The sequence below is a fragment of the Benincasa hispida genome, chromosome 9, assembly GCF_027475165.1.
Source record: "Benincasa hispida cultivar pf3 chromosome 9, pf3_genome.v1.1, whole genome shotgun sequence".
NCBI lineage: Eukaryota > Viridiplantae > Streptophyta > Magnoliopsida > Cucurbitales > Cucurbitaceae > Benincasa > Benincasa hispida.
In genome coordinates, this window is record NC_143486.1 from 17,863,972 (window position 1) to 17,885,544 (window position 21,573).

The 21,573-nt window shown below is 33.9% G+C and overlaps 3 protein-coding genes across 3 annotated transcripts in view; all 3 read right to left on the reverse strand.

The window, feature by feature from the left end:
* Nucleotides 1–3,400: 3,400 nt before the first annotated feature.
* STS (stachyose synthase) lies at nt 3,401–6,987 on the reverse strand. The gene is made up of 4 exons (XM_039042071.2): nt 4,949–6,987; nt 4,669–4,846; nt 4,208–4,575; nt 3,401–4,102 (listed from the first exon to the last, which is right to left on the reverse strand). Exons 1-4 carry the CDS (start codon nt 6,431–6,433, stop codon nt 3,539–3,541), a joined length of 2,595 nt encoding a protein of 864 aa, XP_038897999.1. The 5' UTR covers nt 6,434–6,987; the 3' UTR covers nt 3,401–3,538.
* A 3,599-nt stretch (nt 6,988–10,586) lies between these two features.
* On the reverse strand, nt 10,587–17,036 carry GUN1 (s uncoupled 1). Its single transcript, XM_039041397.2, has 4 exons — nt 14,559–17,036; nt 13,550–13,766; nt 12,813–12,997; nt 10,587–10,943 (listed from the first exon to the last, which is right to left on the reverse strand). The coding sequence occupies exons 1-4, from the start codon at nt 16,511–16,513 to the stop codon at nt 10,679–10,681; spliced, it is 2,622 nt and encodes an 873-aa protein (XP_038897325.1). The 5' UTR covers nt 16,514–17,036; the 3' UTR covers nt 10,587–10,678.
* Nucleotides 17,037–19,142: 2,106 nt separating this feature from the next.
* LOC120085486 (Carbohydrate-binding-like fold) overlaps nt 19,143–21,573 on the reverse strand; it is a 30,800-nt gene continuing 28,369 nt past the window's right edge. The window contains exons 24-27 of the mRNA XM_039041474.2: nt 20,513–20,741; nt 20,044–20,400; nt 19,735–19,808; nt 19,143–19,634 (exon numbers count right to left, since the gene is read on the reverse strand). Coding sequence (XP_038897402.1) covers nt 19,520–19,634; nt 19,735–19,808; nt 20,044–20,400; nt 20,513–20,741 — 775 coding nt within the window. The 3' untranslated portion in view covers nt 19,143–19,519. The remainder of the gene's footprint in view (nt 19,635–19,734; nt 19,809–20,043; nt 20,401–20,512; nt 20,742–21,573) is intronic.

A 21,573-nucleotide genomic window follows, 5' to 3' on the forward strand; every position in this document is an offset into this window, starting at 1 on the left:
CAAACATCACATGATAATTCATTAGATTGAAGAATCCTTTGGCTCTTCGATGGTTGTCCATATGAATTCTCAATAATTTTTCTCATTATTATAGACCTAAGATGACCTAATCTGTGATGTCAAATTGTAAATATGTCTAGATTCATGAACTTTAGGTTCATTGTTGCATATGTTTCATTTACTCGTATATGAGTATAATATAATCTAGAAGATAAAGTAGGCAACTCTTCCAATATACGTTTTTCATATGAGACAGTAGATATGAAATAAAGATACTCCATATGATTCTTTCTATCGGTTTCAATATGGTAACCACTGCAACATATATTTTTAAAACTAAGTAGATTTCTCTTTGATTGACTAGAATACAATGCATTATTGATTGTAAATTTTGTTCCTCTAGGCCAAATAATATTTGCTTTTTCATGCCCTTCAATTAGGTTTGCAAAACCTGTTATTATATTGACTTTTGTTTCCAACATTGTCAGTTTGAAAAATATTTTCTACTTGTAAGTATTGTATGTGTAGTCGCACTATCTGCCAAACATATATCTTCTTTGCTCATTTTTTAATCACCCAACATATGAAAATGAACCATGTTTCTTCATTAAAAAATAATAATTAAAATAAGAAAAACAACACTTGGAATATACAAAGTTAACATTAAACAAGAAAAAAACATGAAAATATAAAAAAAGGGACAACATTAATACTAAATATTCCCAAAATCAAAAGAAACGTTTGTTACATCATCAATTGTGTCTTTTCTTTTTAAAAGATTTGAAAAACATGCACCACATCCAAATTTGTTATATTGGATGAGTCAAACATCTCATTATCTTGGTATGCAAAATTTGCTTCGACATTTTCCCCTTTTTTCCTTCAGGGAAGCTTGATAGAGATCAACTAAGAGTTTTGATATACAACAGGTACGTGACCAATGCCTAGTCATTCCGCATCGGAAGCATTTATTTTTAACACGTTTTGAACTTTTATCTTGTGGAGCTTTTCCTTTGTGATCATCATTTGTGTGTGGTTCTTTTGGATTTCAATGATTAGAACGACCATCACAAAAATAATTATTATTTCTTCTCCTGCCATGGTCACGATCTCGACCACGACCACGATCTCGACCACGATTATTAACATTCACAACCTTCACTTTAGGGAATGTTGTTGCTATAGTTGGTTGAGATTCATATATATATATTTTTTAATCAATAACTCGTTATTTCATTTAACCATGAGAAGACATCATATGAGTGCAAAATATTTTTAAAATATTTCTCTCGATATTACTACTGTAGTAGCATATCCGAAATGTAGAAAAATGTATTCTCTAACAAATTGATTTTAAATTTTGGAACCTCAAGTGCATATATTTACGACGGCTTTAGGAAGAAAAATTATTTTATGATGTTCACATTTTTATGGCATCTAGGTGTATTTGGGCATTAAGCACTAATGACAAATAATTATTACCATTAATATCAAATGCTACAAATTCTATTTTTGTAATATTTTTCATAGTAACATTATTACAAAATATTATATTTATATTAGAAATTTAATATATATCAAATATGAAACAAAATTTAATCTATTAATTATAATGAAGAGAGAACAACTGATATATCTTTAGGATTACCTTTAGCGGAAAAAATGATAGAAGCTCTGTTGATAACGTGTTATAAAATTGAGAAGTACAACGGAACACAAATATCGAAAAATTATAATATTAAAGTAATATAAATAAATAACTTAAATAAAATAAAGAAAATAAGAAAATAATGAAATTATAAAATTTTCTCTAATTTCTTTCCAAAAAGTTGGGATTTCACGAATGTTCACATAGTCATATGAACCCACCAAATGCCTCTATTTATTGGCAATTTGGCAAATAGAAGGTGAACTTATCTGGACACATAGTTGTAAAACAAATGGTCAATATGTACAAAGACACGTGGAAATATGAAAGATGAAAATCTATTTTATTGCAATATTTATATAATAGGAAAATGTTGTTGCTTATGACAACTTTTCTTGGTGAGTCAGTTAAGTTGGTTGGGTTGTCAATTTTATTGACTTCCATCATTTTAGAAGAAATAATAATAAGAATAAGAATAAGAATAATAGTAGTAATAGTAAAACTTTCAATTGATTGGTCCACCTTGATGTTAGTTTTAGTAAAGATTGGGTCCACCCTTTTTTTCTCTCCCTTTTTTGAAGGTAACATTAAAATAATTTGCCTTTTGAATTTGCTTTAACTTTTCCTCATTTTTGGGAAATCTTGATTTTAGTTAGACACTTTGAGAAATCTCTTTTTCCAATATATTTGATCTCAAGATATAATGCATTTCAAAGTCAAATATGTCGGAGCTCATAACATATTAAAATATTAATTCATCGAATATACTAGAGAGGGAACTAAAAAATTATAACAAATGAAGAATAAGAAATAAAATATAAAATGTTTCTTTAACATATCTCAAAAAAGGAAGAGAGAGAGATAGAGATATAAATATTTATCCTAAATATCTTTTTTATAATCGGTAAAGTGTGGATATTAAATCTCTAAATCTCGAGGTTGATATCACAACAACGTTTATACATTTATGCATGTAGTTGAACTAATACAAAATTATTTGCCCCAAATTTTTATTTTACTCCTGTACTTTCGGTTTTGGTTCAGTTTAGTCTTTATATTTTCAAAATGTTCATTTCAGTCATTTTACTTTCTTCATTTTCGTTTATATACTTTTCAAAAGTGATCATTTTAATTCTTAAAAAATTAAATAAAAATGAATATGAAGTGATCAAAATTGCCACTTTTTAGAAGTATAAGGACCAAAATAGATACTTTGGAGGTATAAGAACCAAAATGAACCAAAGTTGAAAGTAAAAGGATCAAAATGAACATCTTGAAAGTATAAACGGCGAAATGAACATGTTGAAAGTACGATAATAAAGTAATATTTAAGCCTAAAATTTATGGTCTTATTTTACAAACATGAGTAGAAAATTTCACATCTCAAGAGAATGTGAACTAAAATAGATGTCTTCAAAATATAAGTTTAAAATAGAGACAAAATCAACCACTAGAATAAAACCATTATTCAAGTTAGAATTTGGACCAAAATTCTAGTTTGAAGAATGGTTTATTCTAAAATTTGGACCAAAATTGTTAAAGTAAGCTCGATTCAGTGGTATTGGCATACGTTCTGAAGTCAGAGGTTCAATCCGTAATGATCGTATACTAAAAAAACCCTAAATTACAATGACCCTAAAGTCTTTCCAACACATTTATTTAGTAGAAAAAATCCAAAACATAATGCCCTCTTTCAAAGGACAAATCCTCAAACAATCTCAACAAAAAAGAAGGGGGAAAAAAGCTTGAAAATACAATAATAATGATAGAAGCCTTTATTTAGTTGACATGGCTATCCCTTAGCACACATGTCACTTAACAACAAGACAACAAAATGCATAAAATTAAGTAAAAATTAACTTAGATATAGTTAAAACTTAATTTTTTTTCTCAAAAGAAAATATCCAAATTAGAAACTCCACCGGTTTCTTCAATCCAAGGAAGGTCAAAACTCAGTTTTCCATCGGAATCCCATTCAAATTCCACTTCGATTCCGTTCGAAAGGCATTTCTTCGGCGACCCACTTGAGTAAGCCAAGAAATCTCCTCCTCCTTTCACTTTCAATTCCACTCCATTTTCGTTATACTTCAAATGCTGAATGGTTCCTGAACTGTTGAACATGTTCGTCAGGCCAATGGGGGCGAATTTGATGTTGGAACCCAGCTTTCTAAGGGGTATGAAATTGAAAAGTTCGAATGTAGATGGTTGAATGGTCGCTTTTAGCGGTTCAGATTTTGGGGTCGTGTGGAGTATTTGCTCAGCTTGGTTCAGGTACACAATGTATTCGACGAAATTCCCCATTGGGGCTGCTTCTGGTTTTTGGTCCCATTCTATATCATTGACATGTACTGTTGTGGACATTGGTTTGTAGCATTCTGGATATCCCTTGATTCTTTGCTCTTTTGGGTCCCACCCTGCTCCTTGGCAGTTGAAAGTCCCAATTACACCTCCATACTGTAGTTAAATTCCAACCAAGAAGATGAAATAAATGTCATTTTTTGAAAAGATATAAAGATTTGGGTGTATTAGTTAGTAAAAGATGGAACTAGGAAGTAGTACCTTGTTAAGGTTCCAGATCTTGAGAACAGTTTTGTTGTCAAACAATGGATTCTTGAAGAGGCAATCTCTTGTGGGGAGGGCAAAATGTTGGCATCTAGGAATAGTTCCATCAGGATAAACAAGCTGCTTTATGAGATCAAAATTATGGCCGCCCACTGAATCACTCACATACACAGGACCTCCACAGATGGCTCTTGATCCTGCATGGAATTTGGCACATAGATGGTCTGATTGGAACATGTCCCAATCAGGCTGTATGATCTGCCCCATCCACATGCTGTTGTATGCACAGTGGATCATGTGGACACCTTGTAACCAGTAAACACCCATGGGATCACCATTTGGATCTTGAAACCAAAAATCATCACCTGTTCCACAAAACATTTGTTGTAGTCAATGAACCCTTCTGTGACATTTAAATGATCGAAGAACAGAGAAATGGAAGAAGTTGAAATTCTTACCAACTCTTCCTATAGAGTTTTGCTTTGTGCCAAGGTAGAAGAAATCATTGCATTGTTGCATACTAGAGAAAAGGCCAGTCCCTTTGAAGTTTTTAAGAAGAGAGTTGGTCAGACCCTTATAATATGCCTTTGCAAGATCAACTCTTCCTCCATATTCCTCTGAGACATACTCTAGAGTCTGAATTGAACAAACAGTAGGACGAAAGAGTTGATAGATTAGTTATTCATCACACTAAGTTAAAAGAATAAGACTGAATGGTTTCGTTTTAGAGATACTTACGTGCATCACATCAACTTTCACTCCTGTAATCCCAACTTTAGAAAGATAAGAATGCATGGAATCGAAGAAATCATCAGCTTGATCAGGATGTACGAGTCCGATGCTGCCTTCAATGATCTTCACAACAGCAAGATCAGTCATTGTGCCATCGAGCCCAGGAGAGAGCTTGCAGGGAATTATCTTGGAATTCAGATGGGTAGACCCAGGCCTTACACCACCCCAAGCACCAGCAAGAGCATGCCAAACGAATATATCATCTAAACCTTTGAATTGTGTTCTCAAGTCCCTTGTGAAAGCCTTCATTCCAGAGTTTTCTGCCTTGCAAGAACAGCTTGTACAACCTTTGCTTATGGCAGTACTGTCTTCTTCTTCTTCTTTCCCAAAAATCTCATGCAACTCTTCCTTTAGCTTCTTAATTTTGGTTTCAAACTTAGAGATATCAGTGACTCCAGAGCCAATGGCCTTGTCTCTGTCTTTCTCAGCATGCTCAATCTCGATGGCCTTCGCGATCAACAGCTTCGGCTTCTTTGGATCAAACGATGGAGCACTTGGACCTGACAAGGATCCACCTTTGTACTTTCTAAACTTTTCACACTCGTCAAATCTATAGAGCCTGGCAGTCATTTGAGTCCCACCGAGAACAAGATTTTTTGCATCTCGAGTTGGGTCTTCACCATCCAAATTGATGCTTTGCCATCCATCGTCAATGATGAGAAACCTTGGCGAGATGCCGCCTTCAACAAAATCATTAACACCATTCCAAATTCCAACAGGGTCTACAGTTAAGTAAAAAGCATCCCAAGTGCACCAACCGAATTTGTCCACAAGATGCGTGACAGGCTTCTCTTCCAAGAGTCTAAAAGTATTCAAATGGACTCTAACGGCAGCATAGGCCTCCTTCATTAATTTGTAGGGGTTATCAGACACATGAACGTAGGCTATGGCATCAAAGCTCGATGCTTTCACATGAGTTGAGCCACTTTCAGCACAAATCAAGACTTGCCCATCAGTCCCAGGATGAAGGGCAGACCTGAAACTTCCTTCAATAATGGGAATGATAACGACATATGACTTTATTTCAGGAATATTTAGCATGACCCATTGAGTTTCCATTTGTAAATCTGACCCAGAATTCCCAACCCACATGGTCGACCACCATGTTTTGAACCTGAAGATACTCACAAACTCCCTACCCTTGAATTTTCCCAAAGAATTTGTCAGCCTATCAGAAGGCTGCGTTCGGTTGAAACCGAGAAATCCACCCTTATAGGACAGACTATGCACACGTTGGAGCAAAGGAAGTGGCGCATCGGAGGATTGGCTTATCGAAGAGAAAGGGCTGAAAAAGACATTGGTTGGGACTTCTGACAGCACTGGAACTCCTTTAACACTGATTTTCCCATCTAAAAAATCAATAAGATTTTCCAAACTCTCAGATTTCAGAACAGAAGCGTTTAAGGCAGCTGGGTCATTTGGAGGTGCCATGGCAGATGGTTGACAGAGAGCTTGTAAAGAAGATAAACAAAGAGAGATGAATCTATTCACTCAGAACTTTGTAAGCTTTAACAAATTTCAACGAAAGACAAACAACCTATGACCATACAGGAACAATATCAAAGCCAGGTGGTAAGCTCAAACAAAAATCCACACTTGTAATGAGAAGAACAAAAGAAGGTTGGTAATTGGTATTTGTAATCTAGTGTAGCTGGAAGGAAAGAGAAGAATGATTTGCAGAGAGAGCCGAAACCTTCATGGGTTTTATAGAGAAACCATGCAATCCATCAAAATGAAGTAGGTGGATGCAAACAAACCGTTGCACAAAGTAGAATCAAAGAAGTTATCCAAATTAAAGGAGGAAAAGTTCAAGTGGGAAGAAAAAAGAGAAAACTTCACCTCATTTATGTTTAATCCTATCAACTTTATGTATCAAAAGGAAAATAAGACAGAATCAATTAGTGAAAAGACCTTATCTTGATCAATTTGAAGCCAAATTTACCACCTGACAATGGTGGCACACAGCATGAGAAAACAATCAACAAATTGTTTGAGTGGACACTGGAATTTATTCAAATCGAAAAGTTGAAACCTACAAGGAATCAGGTTTGATGATACAAAAGGGACGGAGGTAAATATAGTAATCAGATTCAAAATATTAATAAATATAATACAATAAAAAAAATGCAGATATAGCAAAATTTAGATCCAAAATTCAGATTGGAGTCTATGAGCTAGAATAAATTTTATTATATTTGCAAGTTTTTAAAAATATCATTAAATACTTAATTATTAATCCTAAAAGTAGGGGTGTTCAAAAAACTCGATGACCCAAAAAAACCAATCAACCCAACCTAACCCGTGCGGTTTGGGTTGGGTTGGGTTCAAATAAATGAAAAATTTTATGAGTTGGGTTGATTCATGGGTTCACCTAATATAACTCAAACCAACATGAACCAACCTGAATTTATTATTAACTTTAAAATATATTTTTTTTTGTTACTTATAACACAATTATTTATATATATTGATTTTAATTTTATTTAATTCTATTTTTTTTTTAATAATTTATTCTTCAACCACTCTTAAAAGTAGTTTCTTTGCATTTTAGAAAAACAAATTTCACTATATAAGTTGAAATTGAGTAGTTAATCTTAATTCAATATATGAAAATAATTAAATTAGATTTTTACATATTTACGTTTTGCTTCTTTTAATAACATAATTTTAAATAAATGACCTGATTAACCCGAACCACCCAACCCAAATATTTCATAGTTGGGTTGGGTTGGATTCATTTTTAAATAAGGGTTATTTGGGTTGAAAAAATTTATAATCCGAACAATTGGGTTGGGTCTAAAAAATCTTTCAACCTAATCCAACCCAACCCATAGACATCCCTACCTATAAGTACTACCAATTACAATTACCCAAATTAAAAGCCTTTGAAAAATTTTGGTTGAAGTTCATCAAGCAAGATAACTATGACACTTGCATATGCATGGATGTTCTAGAATTTGTGGGAACAAAAAATTAGAATAGAGTCCAAATGTCGTGTTGACCAAAAAGAAATAAAGAGATTTAATTAAATTAGATAAGGGGTTGGTTAAGTTAGTTATGTTAGTCGGTGATTTCACTTTAATTCTGTTTTATGTACATATTTCTTTTAAGTTGCTTTTGGACCCACAAATCCCTAAAATTACGAATTGAATGGACAATCTGAGTAGCTTTTACATGTCTTAACCAAGAAGCTCCATGTAAATCTCGTACTTTGACTATTTGTTCTTTCCTTTTCCATTTCACTTTTTGCTTTTTATGTTCCGAAATTAAGTCTATTTACTTCCTATTTTTTAAAACGATTTACATTTTTTTAAGTATAATAATTGAATTCTTTGTCAAATTCTAAAAACAAAAAAAAAATTAAAGCTATTTTTTTCAAATTTTGACTTGGTTTTTTAAATCATTGGTAAAAAAAAAATGAAGTGAAAATAGTATTTATAGACTTAATTTTAAAAAACGGAAAAAAAAAAAAAAAAAAAAAAAAAAAAAAAACCAAAATGTTACCAAACAACATACCTTTAAAATATTGAAGTAGTTGTGTTTGGCATACCTTTAAGTTTAAGCATTTTTGTTAAAATATTTCTAATAAAAATGTTTGTCTATATTGCATTTTCTAAAAAATAGTACTTTAAATGACAAATTTGTTTAGTTATGCTCATGCTTCATTTTTAAGAGCGGTTAGTTAATTACAAATATGTTTCGATTTCTTATTATATATTTTGCAAATAATAATAATATTATTAATAATCACTTTAAAGTTCTCTCTCTCTCTTTTTTTTTTTTGGAAAATAAGTCATCTGTTAATCTATCTTTGTTGTGTTTTTAAAATTAATTCATTATTTTCAAAACGCTCTTTATTTATTAAGATTTTTTTTTTAAAAAAAAATGCTTTTGATCATCTAAAATTGCTTAGAGAATCTATACTGAACACATTTCAAATTTACAATTTTTCAAAGGTGCTTCAGAAAAATGGTTTTATTAATTTTTTTTCCATATTATTAATATTAGGTTGACGATAGTGGTATTTGGTCGATATTTTTGTTATATTCTGCTGAATTTTCTATTAGATAAATGAAAATATTGTCAAAATGAGCATAATTCAACGGTAATTGATATGAAAGTCGTTTTCTTAAGCTCAGAAGTTCAAATCTTCATATCTCCAATACAAAATATATATATGAAAATGATGATTCACCTATCATGTCGGTGTTGAATTAGAAAATTTAAATTCTATACCAAACTAACTCCTCAAAATACATACATACATACATTCATTATAAAGAAGTTTGTAAATAGAATATTAAAAGTTCTATCAATTGGACTATGTAGCTCTCAAGAAAATTCAGTATATTTAGTTGGCGGTGAAATTCTAGCAAGAGGGCCAAGTAGGCATTGCCATCAATATTCCAAAGAACGAATGATCCTTTAGCTTCTACATTCCTTTTATCAACCTTTTTAGTTTGGTTGTTTTCTTCTTTAACTAGCATCTCCTTTTTACATTCACTTGCTTTTGTTATATTCATTCTTTTCACTTTATGGTTTCTTGGAGAATTTAAAAAACCTATATATAATTTCTATTTCTTATCTTACCATTCTAACAGTCAGATTCTAAATTCAGAGTAGATGTCATTTTGTTCGATTAGAGTATTCTTTGGGATAACTTGAAACATGTGAATTGTCAAAATCTACTGCTTAAATGTCTTACAACTAGCAAAATAGGGGAAAATGTAGCAGGTTAAGCCATTTTCGGTGTATTTTTTTATGAAAAAGAAAATTGTATTTTTATCTATTAGAAGTTTTATTTGATAGAAGGATTATGATAAAAGTTTCTAAAGAAAGTTTGAGAGATAAGACAATTAATTGTAGCAATGCCTATAAGGCATCAAAGCATGTCGTTTTGAGGCATCCTTATCCAAGCCATCATGATTCGCCGAGTATGGTACATTATTCAAAGTAATGGTTCGATTGTGAATAGCTAAGACAAGTATATGGACAAAACTTATCTTCACAAATTTTTTTCTCTCAATTAAGTATTTTAAAAAAGAAAAAAAAAAAAGAAAAGAAAAGGATATGACGTAAGGATTTTGAGTTCAACACATAGGAAGGTAAGATTTGAATATCTAACCTCCTACTCAAAAATGTCTAAATTTGCTCGGTTATGTTCAAGTTGGTGATACAATAAAATTTGTGAAGGTGTATATTTAAACCTTTGATCCTAACATGTTGCCACAAGTTTAACTTTTATCTACTTATCAAAATAACCAATCATTTATCAATTATAATTGGACCTTTTTTCAACTTCATTTGAGAAGCGGTTTTTTTTTTTTTTCCATCATTAATTCATATTTCATGATTTGCTTTGGTGGAAGAATAAATTGATTCCAACTAAATGAATTGTATTTCTTTTTATCTTCAACTTCATGAGTAATATGTGTAGATATTCCTTTTCAAATGAATAAATTCGTAGAATCTCAAGAAATGTTAATTATTCAGAAGCATGTGATACTAAATATACTCTCTATATAGGTGTAATATATAATTTGGAATCGAATTGAGGGAGATCAAATATTTGGCACAAAAGAGATTGATTTTGGAAGGCATTGCCAATTTAGTAAACGTTTCTCTAAACCAATTTTTCCCATATCTCTGATGAGTAATAATATTATACAGATACTGCTACAAGGAAATCATTTGGAGTTTGGAAATTAGATCCACATTTTCACTATCTGGGTGAGTTCTATCATCATGAAGAACAAGCAATTTTAAGGTACCAGACTCTTTCAACCAGGCAGCCACCACAGAGCCTGTTGATACATACCTTCCTATATTACATTTTGCAACCCGAAATGGGGCCCCCATGCTAGTTAGAAGTGCCTCGATTGCCCGTCTCAGAGCTCCATCACCGACAACTTTGCTGTGTTTTCCCCATCCTGTCAGAATGCTGCACAATGACTAAAATGTAAGGAATTTGCGACAATATGACACTGAAGTACTACCAAAGAGAAACGAAAAAGACTATACAAAGAAGGAAAGCGTGATCCAGAAGGAGCCAAAAGAACGACAAAAAAACACAGAAAACTAGGCTTCTATTAAAGAGAATGAGTGAGAGAGAGAGATAAAGGGTAATCACTGAAATGCTTGGTGCCAAAAGCCCTATGAGAGGCCTTGAAACATAACCAAAGCCCAAACCTCCTCCAAGAATTTCCCTTACTTAGACTCTCCTATTTCTCTCTCCTATTTCTCTCAAACCAGATATCTCAAAAAGATGCACTCTAATGCTACATGCCAAAGAAACGCCCCTCTATCATGAAAATGGGGTGGAATACCACCTCCTCCATCATAGCCTTACACGACTTGTTGCAAGCCATCTCTCCCAAATCAGTCTAGGAGATTGGCAATTTCATAAAACATGGTCCAGATGAGGACCAAGGACCAAGCACAGTAGAAGTTGCTCTCTAGATACAATCCATGGTGTTAATTCTCCTAGGGGAGATCTACTAAGCAAAAAAATCTGACTTTCTTGGAGGTTCAGACCTTCCAGATCAAGGAAAACGAGGGTGCTACCCACACGCAGGAGAGAGAAAAGAGCTAGGCACAAATTCCCTAAATGGACTAGAAGAACAAAAGTGAATTCTATCCTCGCTTCTGGGCAGGGGCAGATTCAAGTATTGGGCAAGGGTCAACAGGCAAGATGAATAATAATGGTGAAAGCAGATTGCGCTTTGGTGAAGTGTGAACTAACAAAAAATTGGCCATGCAAGAAGATTCTTTAGTTTAGGCCTCAATTGATAGTAGGTCTAGTTCTCATGCAAATATTGCTCAAATCTTGAGATCTAACCAAATTTCTCGAGTTGATTGCGAGCAAATTACACTCAGAAAAGATCTCCTCGGACACTAAGTTAAGGATCCATGTCATAACCCTAATATTATTGCAGATCCAAAAGTTGAGCAAGCCAACAAAAACTAGTTTATGATTCAATAAGGAAGAAGTCAAAATCTGCCTGAAGCCTACAGCCAGGGATAAGTGTTGCTATGGAGCTATTCAAGATACGCATTACTGAGCACGTTGAAACTCTCTTTTGGGAGGTAGATCATCACTAGCTTTCTGTGAGATATCCAACTGATATTTACCCAAAACAACAAAGAAAGATGCTGAAAGCATTATACAGCTGCTCAAGTAATTCGGCCGGCTCACCCTTCAGACTCTCCCTATGAAACTACTTGCCAAAAACAGACGTAATGACCTCACAACTTTTTCCTCCCCTTAATATAAGAGACGATTGGAGAGAACATTCTCCAATTAAATGTTAGAGGTGATATTCCCTTTCCACCCCACCTAATGTAAACAGTAGTAACCAAAGGTCTTACACTCTCCAAAGAGTTAAAATCATTGAAGTCTTAAACCACATCCTTGATCTCTCATATATTTTACCAATAGACGGCACTCGATCTCAGTAGGAATGGTAGTATTGCCACTTATATTATCATTCAAAAAAAAAAAAACTTTATAGCTACGTATCTTCCCAAAAAAAAAAAAGAAAAAAGAAAAGAAGGTACCAATATCTTCATACCCGAGTAACTAAGGAAGTTAACACAATTAAATAACCAGAGATCGAACTACAACTAACTATTAGAGGTAAACTGAGAAGGTACCAATATCTTCATACCCGAGTAACTAAGGAATTTAACACAATTAAATAACCAGAGATCGAACTACAACTAACTATTAGAGGTAAACTGAAAAGGTACCAATATCTAAGAATATGCCTAACTAACCACTAATAAAGAGCGAAGGGAGGAATGAACTTACCTTAATAACTTGGGCAACTGATGACCATTAAATACAACAGAATGAATACCCAGCAACCAAGCATGAACCATGGCACGAGCAGCTCCAGAAGACATGAGGTGCAAATCTAAGCAAGAATCGGACCATAAAGTTTCCCATACTTTGCGTCTTTTTCCTTCAAGTACAACCAATTGGGCCCCCCGTTTCTATAGAAAGAAAATTTCAAATATCAGAACCAGCATCAGTATGTAGTAGCAAAAATGTGAAAGATGTTTTTTCTTTTTCTTTTTCTTTTTCTTTTTTTCCTTTTTTTTTGAATAAATTGGGCCACTTGATGACATGGTAAGGAATACATGTCAATTTCTGCTAGGTTAGGCTCATGATACCATTCTCTTTTGGTTTTCAAGAAAGGATACCAAATTGTATGCAAATATTAACAAGAGAAGGGGCATATTTTTTCTTGTTTCAAGTTTCTAATTTTTCCAAAAAGAAATAACTTTTTTTTTGTTATTATTAGTTAATAAACTATAAAGAAATATCACGAATTAAAAAAGACACAAAGTTTAAAATATTTTGGATTTTAATTTTCAAGTAAAACAGTCATTAGGAACAAGAAATAAGAAATTGGTACCTAGTAGAAAGGAGAAAAAAGATCAAGAATGCCAAATACCTATATTTTCCTCTTATAAAGAAAATGAAACATGAAACAACCAATATGAGACTGTCACTAAACAGGCTCGAAAGTTCCTAGACTTCACCTGACCAAAATGCCACAGCATATCTGTCAAAGCATTGTAGAAAGCAGATGCAGTGGAAGAGTCCATCTGTTTCACTTCATCAAACAGATATTGTGCTTGAATCCACACATTTTCATTAAATCCCATAAGGAGTCCATGAGCTACACCATAGACTTGATTATCAAATAATCGTAGCTCTTCCAATAACATAGAAGCATCTTCAATTGATTTACAGCGGCTGCACCCAAAACTCAAATTCCACAATCAGGATCAAATGCATATTCGGCTTGACTTGAGGTTATAGTTAATAATAGGGAATAAGACAAAGGCAAGCAACCACAAGGACTAACAATGAAATCTCAGAAAATATGCTGGAAAATGGAAAGAACAAGTTCCTCCAATTAGCATAGACGAAGGAAAAAAAATAATCAAAATACAAAGAAGAGGCTTTGAAGTGCAAAATTATACCAGGTAGAAAGGTTGTTTAACTGAGGCTCAGGCCCAGTGGTCCTTGTTCAAAGGAAGGATGGATAATAGAACATAAGAGGTCAACAATTATCACTGATTTGTGGTATATTTGACTTGAGAATGTGACAAAATGCTACAAAGGATCATTTATACTAAACATTTGACTTGTGGGGCAAGCTTTGCCAGTTCCCAATGCCATAGACTGATAAAAATTTCAATGCAAATCACTTGCTAAGAGATAATTACTAAATGATGATGGAAGAAAAAAGAACAAGTGCACGGATAGTCTTCCCTAAATTTCCAATGTTGATAGTGTATTTGTGGAAAAACTTCATCCTGCATCCTAATAACAGGTCAAATCCTAGTTTTGTAAGTCCATGGCTGCTATTGATAAAGAGGATCAACTACATAAAGATTTTGATTATAATAAACATGACTAAAATAACTTAATTTCGCAGGGATTTGATGAAGGTTTTGAACAAATAATGTGGGGGGGGGGGGGGGGGGGGGGGGAGTCTAAATAGCAAAATCCCGAGGGTAACTACAGGTCAAAGATTTTTACCTGCATGCATTTAGAATCGCTGAGAAGGTCACAACATTTGGTTTTATTTGCAGCTCATGCATCTTCTTGAAGACACTCAAGATGGACCTGATCTCCTCCTTGCCTAGTCTTTCTTTCTTTGTAGCTCCTTCTTTCTCAGAAACAAGTTGCTGATAAAATTTGAAGATGTGGTCATGATCCCAATTGTCTATCTCACTCTCATCTACACTCTCAATCAACATGAAGGATGGGGATTCACTTTGCCTTTCACTAGATGCACCAACAGAATCAACTGGAGATTCTGCAGTTGTAGAACGACCGAAGGCATCAATTATGGAATTGTAAGTGACAACATTAGGCCTAATCCCTTCTTTTATCATCTCATCGAGCAATGATACAGCAGAATCCACCAAACCATTTTTACATAAAGCATTGATGAGTTCACTATAGAGAACTACATCAGCCTTCAATCCAGCCTGCTTGAACTCACGAAAGACCTCCATTGCCTCCTCATATAGACTACCTTTAGAGTATACATCAATTAAGGTAGAATATGTCAACAGATTAGGGAATACACGATCTTTTTTCATCTCCTTAAATACTCTAGTAACTTCATTAAACTTCCCCTGCTTTCCATATCCATCTAAAAGTGCATTGTAAGTAACAACATCCTTTTTAACCCCAGAACTCCCCATCTCTCTACAAACATTCAGAGCATCTTCAAACCTGCCAAGCTTGGCATAGATTGAAAGCAATGTATTATATGAAACCCTATCTAAACCAATACCCAGAAACTTCATTTCGTTGTATAAGCTTAGAGCATCTTCTAATCTACCAGCCTTGGCATATCCATCAGCCATTGTACTGTAAGTAACGACATTAGGCAGTATTTTCTTTCCAGGCATCTCTAACATAATCTCGTAAGCCAAATCCATCTGTCCACCTTTGCAAACTGCATCCAAAAGTGTATTATAAGTAAATACATCCTGATCAATCCCTCTATCTACCATCTCATTAAACAAGTTTCGAGCTGCCTCCCACAACCCTCCTCGACTACACACAGCAAGAAGTGAGTTATAGGTAATTCTATCAGGTTGGACCCCATTCCTCAACATTTCTTCAAAAATCTCCACCACTCTCTTAAACTCTACTCCTCCTTTTCCACATGCATCAATTACTGCATTATAAGTAACCAAATTTGGCTTCAATCCTGAAACTTTCATGGATTCAAAAACCTTAATAGCTTGATCGAAGTAACCACTCTTCCCATAAGCACTTATCAAAGCTGAGAAGGCAAAAACAGTGTTCCCATACCCTTCACTCAATGCTGTCTCAAAAACCCCCTTAGCAAGTTCCACTTTCCCAAGCCTACCAAGAGTACTAATCATCGCACTAGCCAATTTACCTCTCTCATTCTTCTTTCCCTCTCTAACAAGCGCAAACTCAAAGCATCGAATTGCTTTCCAACATTCACCTCTATTCCCAAGTTCCCGAAGCAAAAACGTATAATCTTCCGACCCACAAAGCTTAGACTCGAAATTAAGCAAAATATTATCCAGACTCACATCGTCCTTACCAAACTGAAGCGCCTGGTGCAGAACCTCCTCAGCAATCGCAGTATGACGAGTGGCCATGGAGGATTTGGGCCGTCCAAAGTGAAACTTAGAGACGAATCGAGTTGATCGACGGCCAGAAAAGTTGGAAGCTAGCTCGGATTTGGAGGTGGGGAGAGAACAAAGAGAGGGGAAATTAGGGCTTTGGGAAAGCGGAGTTGAAGTAGAAGTAGAAGTGGATTTAGTCGCACTGTGACCCGGAGTTGAAGGCAATGGTTTGACAAGAGAAACCTTGTGGGTCGTCGTCCAAGAGCCATTCTGGCGGGGATTTTGACGATGGTTTTTCAAGTTATTTTGTGGGTATTGATGGTTTTGATACGGCTTCGCCGTAGTGATTGAACAGTGTGGTGGAGTAGAAGCCATTGCAAAACCTCAACAAAAGAGAAACAGGAGAAAAACACCCAAGAGGGGAAAACTTACAGTGATTGAAGGACATGAACACTCATGAAGATCGTGATAGCCATTAATGGCGGACTACCTAGATGAAATTCTTGATATGGGTCAGAATCTAGAGAGAAAAACAGAGTAAAGACTTACAGATAAGAGAGAGAGACAGGTAGGTTGTCTGCAGAAGGAGCTGAGTTGGGAAATGGGAACAAGAAGATGGGTAAATATCCATAATCCAACCTCATCTGTCTCATCCTTGAATTGTTTTCCATTCCAGAGAATCAATCAAATACTGAGCCGTTGGATTCTTTTGGGGTTCCATTGCCCCACACCATTACTACAAGGGACTCAAGATGTTGACTCTTTAGTCTTGGTGCCTAAGTTTTGGCTTCCTTTGTCTTAGTTTAGCCTATGTATTTTGGCTCTCACTATACTTGAAAATATCTCTACAGAAATCTCTCATCATTTTGATTCAAAGTTCCTATTTTTAAATTGGTTTGATTTTTTATGATATATTAGATAGACTATATCCTGGGACAATGACATAAACGACAAACTCTAGTACGGTATTATATAGTTCATATTTCGATACTTAAGTCGTTGAATTGAAGTAATATCAAGTTGAGCAATTGTAGTGTAAAATGGTGTGTCCACCTCAACTAAATCTGTTGGATTGATCCGAGAGATTTTTCATTAGAAGATTTTAGGGTTTATTGAGCTCAAGCTGACCTCAACCGATGAGCCTAGTTAGATTCACTGCGTAACTATTTTAATTTGAATTGTTTTGGTTAAAATGAAAATATAAACTCAATAGCATCTTAGAATCACATGGTCTTCAATTCATCAAGTGAAAAAAATAGAAATTATAGAACGTCATACTCAAGTTTAATTTTTTAAATGAGTTTTTACCTTATGAATTTTTATTGTTATAGTTCATTTTACAATATCGTGCAAATATACTTCTTTATACCAATGTCAAACTCAAACCTATGAATACGTAAAAATATCAATAGAAATATTAACATGTAAACAAAAATTTAATACTCTAAATTAATAAGTCCAACTCGTTGGAGTTGTTTCCTTCACTCTTCCTTCAAATGCGTTATTTTTAGATGATACGTTGCAAAAAACATAAATTAAAGTAGTCGCCAATGAAATACAATAGAATCTATTAATGAGATCAAGAATTCAACATTTGGCAATAACTTGTGTGAGAGAACGAGAATTTTAGGTATTAGTATTTTAGTTCATAAAACTATGTCCTTAATAAATTAAATAAATAAAACAGAGACATGTTTAAATAGCGTTCACAATTCGGTTCGATTCAGTTCGTGACTCGAATCGAACCAGACCGCAAAATTTAAAAGTGTATTTTTTAAAATCGAACCGACCGCATATTTGATTCGATTCAGTTTCACAGTATTTTTTGTTTTTTGTTTTTTAAATTTTTTTATGCTTTTTCATATTTTCTAAATTTCTAAGATTTGAAATAATGTATTTAAAAATATAGTTTTGACAGTTACTTTTGAAATTTAAAAACAATAAGAATTAAAATGTTTAAAGTTTAATAATAACAATTACAATTAGTCATAAGCCTAGACTATTAATAACACTACTAGTTCAACAACAAACTTAAAAGTTATTCCAAAGTCCAAAAATATTAATACTACTAACATAAAAGATTTATCATCATTCAAAACATCATTAGTTGCTCCAATTTTCAAACACACACACCGCAATAATTCAATTTGAAAATATATCAAACCGAACCGAACCACATTAATTTGATTTCGGTTCGATTCCGATTCGATTTAACATTCTATTCGATTTTAGCGGTTTCAATGATCACCCCTATATCATTTATATCTAACTTGATAGCTAGTGCCTACTCCATTTAGTTTACCCACCTAGTTCAATTCTTTAAGTTATTTATCTATCACATTGCACTAAACCAACCAATATTAATTAAATATGTTTCAAAAAACCAACATTAATTAAATAGATGTCACATTATCATTTACATCGATAAAAAAAAAGATTACACAAAACCACAATTAATAAAATAAAATCATGTAATACATATAACACACATATTAAGTAAATGGTATATTTATATTATGTGAGAACATTACTTGAAAGTTCAATATATGAATCAAACATAATTGCCAACCAAAACATATCTACCAATAATCAACATATACTCTTTCCTTGACGTGGAAGGTTCAATTAATCATACCTCACAATTATTATACAAAAAAAACTAAAATAAATAAACAAGTAAATCCAAGAAATTCGAGTAAAGTAGATTTAAGGTAGGAGTAAAATGCAAAATTACAGATTTAGAGTTTACGAAACATATAAGTTTGGTTATATAAATACACATCAAAAAGGTGGTTGATGATGAAAAGAAAAGCTAAAACTTTTATGATTATTTTATTCACATTTTTATTATCATTATAGTGTTGAGTAGAATTCAATAAATGATCCAACCCTAGGCTTAAATGGTAAAGTTAATGAAAGAACGATTGATACATATGCATTCATACTAAACCGCTGAGCTCATGTTGGTAAAACTTTCAATATTTAAATTTTGAAGCAAAAAGGGTAAAAGTTGAAGCACGTTAACTGGTTCATTATTAAAAACAAATTGTCTTTTCTATTTCTCATTAGATTCCAAATGTGGAAATGAGTTGACTAAAACCTGAATAATTCCTAGAAGAATGATACTGACTTACATAGAGGCAAATAAACACTGCATAAAGCCTAGAGATCAAAATTGTGTACAAGGACTCCTTAACTTTGACCAGTAATTGATCTACACGTCAGAATTTCATAACAAACATTGACCTCTAAGTTTACATAATTAAATTGTATGCCTACCGTGAAACTGCCCCCAGTTGGGTTAGGTTGCCAATTGAGCTAATCAGAAATTTGACCAAATGGAAGTTTTTTGCATTCTTAACGCTGAAAGGTGGTCGGTTCTCAGTATGTCTTTTTTCTCAAAACTGGTTTCCGTGCTTCTTTCTTTATAGTTACCGCGAATCCAGATGATGCTGATGATGTTCCCACCGTGGCTTGGTGGTAAAAATCCTTGAGTCTTTAAACAATGGAAGAGTCAGAAGGAGGAATTAAAATAATCTGCAAATTTGCGCAGGCTGTCCAGGATAGTTGATCTGAAGAAAATGTATTCATGTTACCTTGGAATGCTGACAAAAAGGAGAATTGCGAGGATTCCACTAACGAGAGGGAGTACCGGTGCTGCAGTCAGATCCTGCAGAAAAAGGAAGGAAGGAGATTGGAAAGAGGGAGAGAAGAGAACACTTGAGTTACTAAACTAGCCGAGTGGAAGTACAACAACAATTGCGATGAACTGAGCTCTTCAGCATGAGTTAATCCGGGTGGTGGCTAATACTAGAACCAAATGATACAACCTCCTAAACAACACCGTAAAACTCGTGTCCTGGAAGATTAGAAAAAAGTGCTATCTGGCAGAGAGTAACACTAACCTGTTTGTGGTGGTATTCTTCAAATTTGTATTTCAGTGGGCCCACGTTTATTTGAGTATTCTCCTCCAAGTCAGCCTCAAGTATACTAGACTCAAATTGGATGGTGCCCAACGGTTCACTTGATCGTAGCTGCACAAGGTACTTACCCTTAGGTAAGCCCTTTACCTGAAAAAAGTTTGAAAGTGGCAGAGGGAATACAGACTCGACTTTAGACGTCTCACTCGCTGACTTGATTTCCACTTGCAAACCTGACTTTAGTCCCTCAATTTTCTTTCCTTCAACATGGCCACTCAAAATGGTCAATTCAGGACGTTCAAAGACCAGAAAATCCAATCCCTTGACATCCTCTGATCCAACCTACGAAAATTGATAAATATATAGATTTCAGATGTAGAAAACAGTGGCACGAGAAGTGGTACACACTTTCATATGCTTTACGAAGTTCGCATATAAATTGGCTACATCAAACCTCAACGGTTATTGCTCCAGGAGATGCACGCTCAATTCTGGCACTGCCCTGATCCTCTCTTTGAACTACTTTTATTGTGTAAGTTGTCTCAGGGAGCAGTCCCCTCAACCGATAATTTCCGGATGCATCTGTCTTTGTTTCTTCATAATACCCCTTTGTTTCTGACCTGGCTTCAACTGAAACACCTTCTTTTGGTTGGCCAGATAATAGCGTCACCATACCTATAGCACTGAACAAGATTAAAGGAACAACTTTAGCATCTTGCAATACCACAAAATTCAACTAAGTTCAACGTGTTCTACTTCAAGATGGGTTTCCTACTTACAATGTGTTCTACTTGAGGATGGAATAGTTTAAGGGTTTCACCTAGGGTTTTAATCTAAGAAGCATGTCTTACTATTTTAAGGAAAACATTAGCATACCAACTAGTGCAGTGTGCCTGCTTTTAAGTAGTTTTTGAAATCTAAGAGACACGCTGCAAACAGATTTAGGGTGTGTTTGGAATGAATTTTCAAGTATTTAATTTAAAAATCGAGTCATTTTCAAAAAAAATTAAAGTATTTGGCAACCACTTAAAAAAACTTTTAAAGTGCATTTTCAACAATTTTGGTCAAAAGTGTTTAAATAAAAATGAGTTTTTTAAAAAACACTTTTTACTTAAGTCAATCAAAATAGGCCTATAGAATAATTAAGCCGAACATGTGGAGGACGCATTTTTAGAGGAACAGAGAAAAATATTTAGCAGTGATCACTTTTTTGTTGGGTATACGTTTATATCTCTAATTCGTTTATAGTATATATTTCAAAGTATATGAAAACATAGTATGTGAACGGTCTAAAGATTAACTTCTTTTTAAGTTGAATTTTGTCAAATGTATCTTTGTTGCATTAATGTTCTGTTTTTTCAGAATACGGTAAGTTGGCATGTCCATATGCCATGTGTAGCCATGTCCATGTATCCTTTGCTTCAATTCAAATCAGATGAAGCATCATTTGAAGTCAGAAAAGATAGATCAAACAAAAAATTGAAGGCCATCATTAACAGAGGACTACCATGTAAG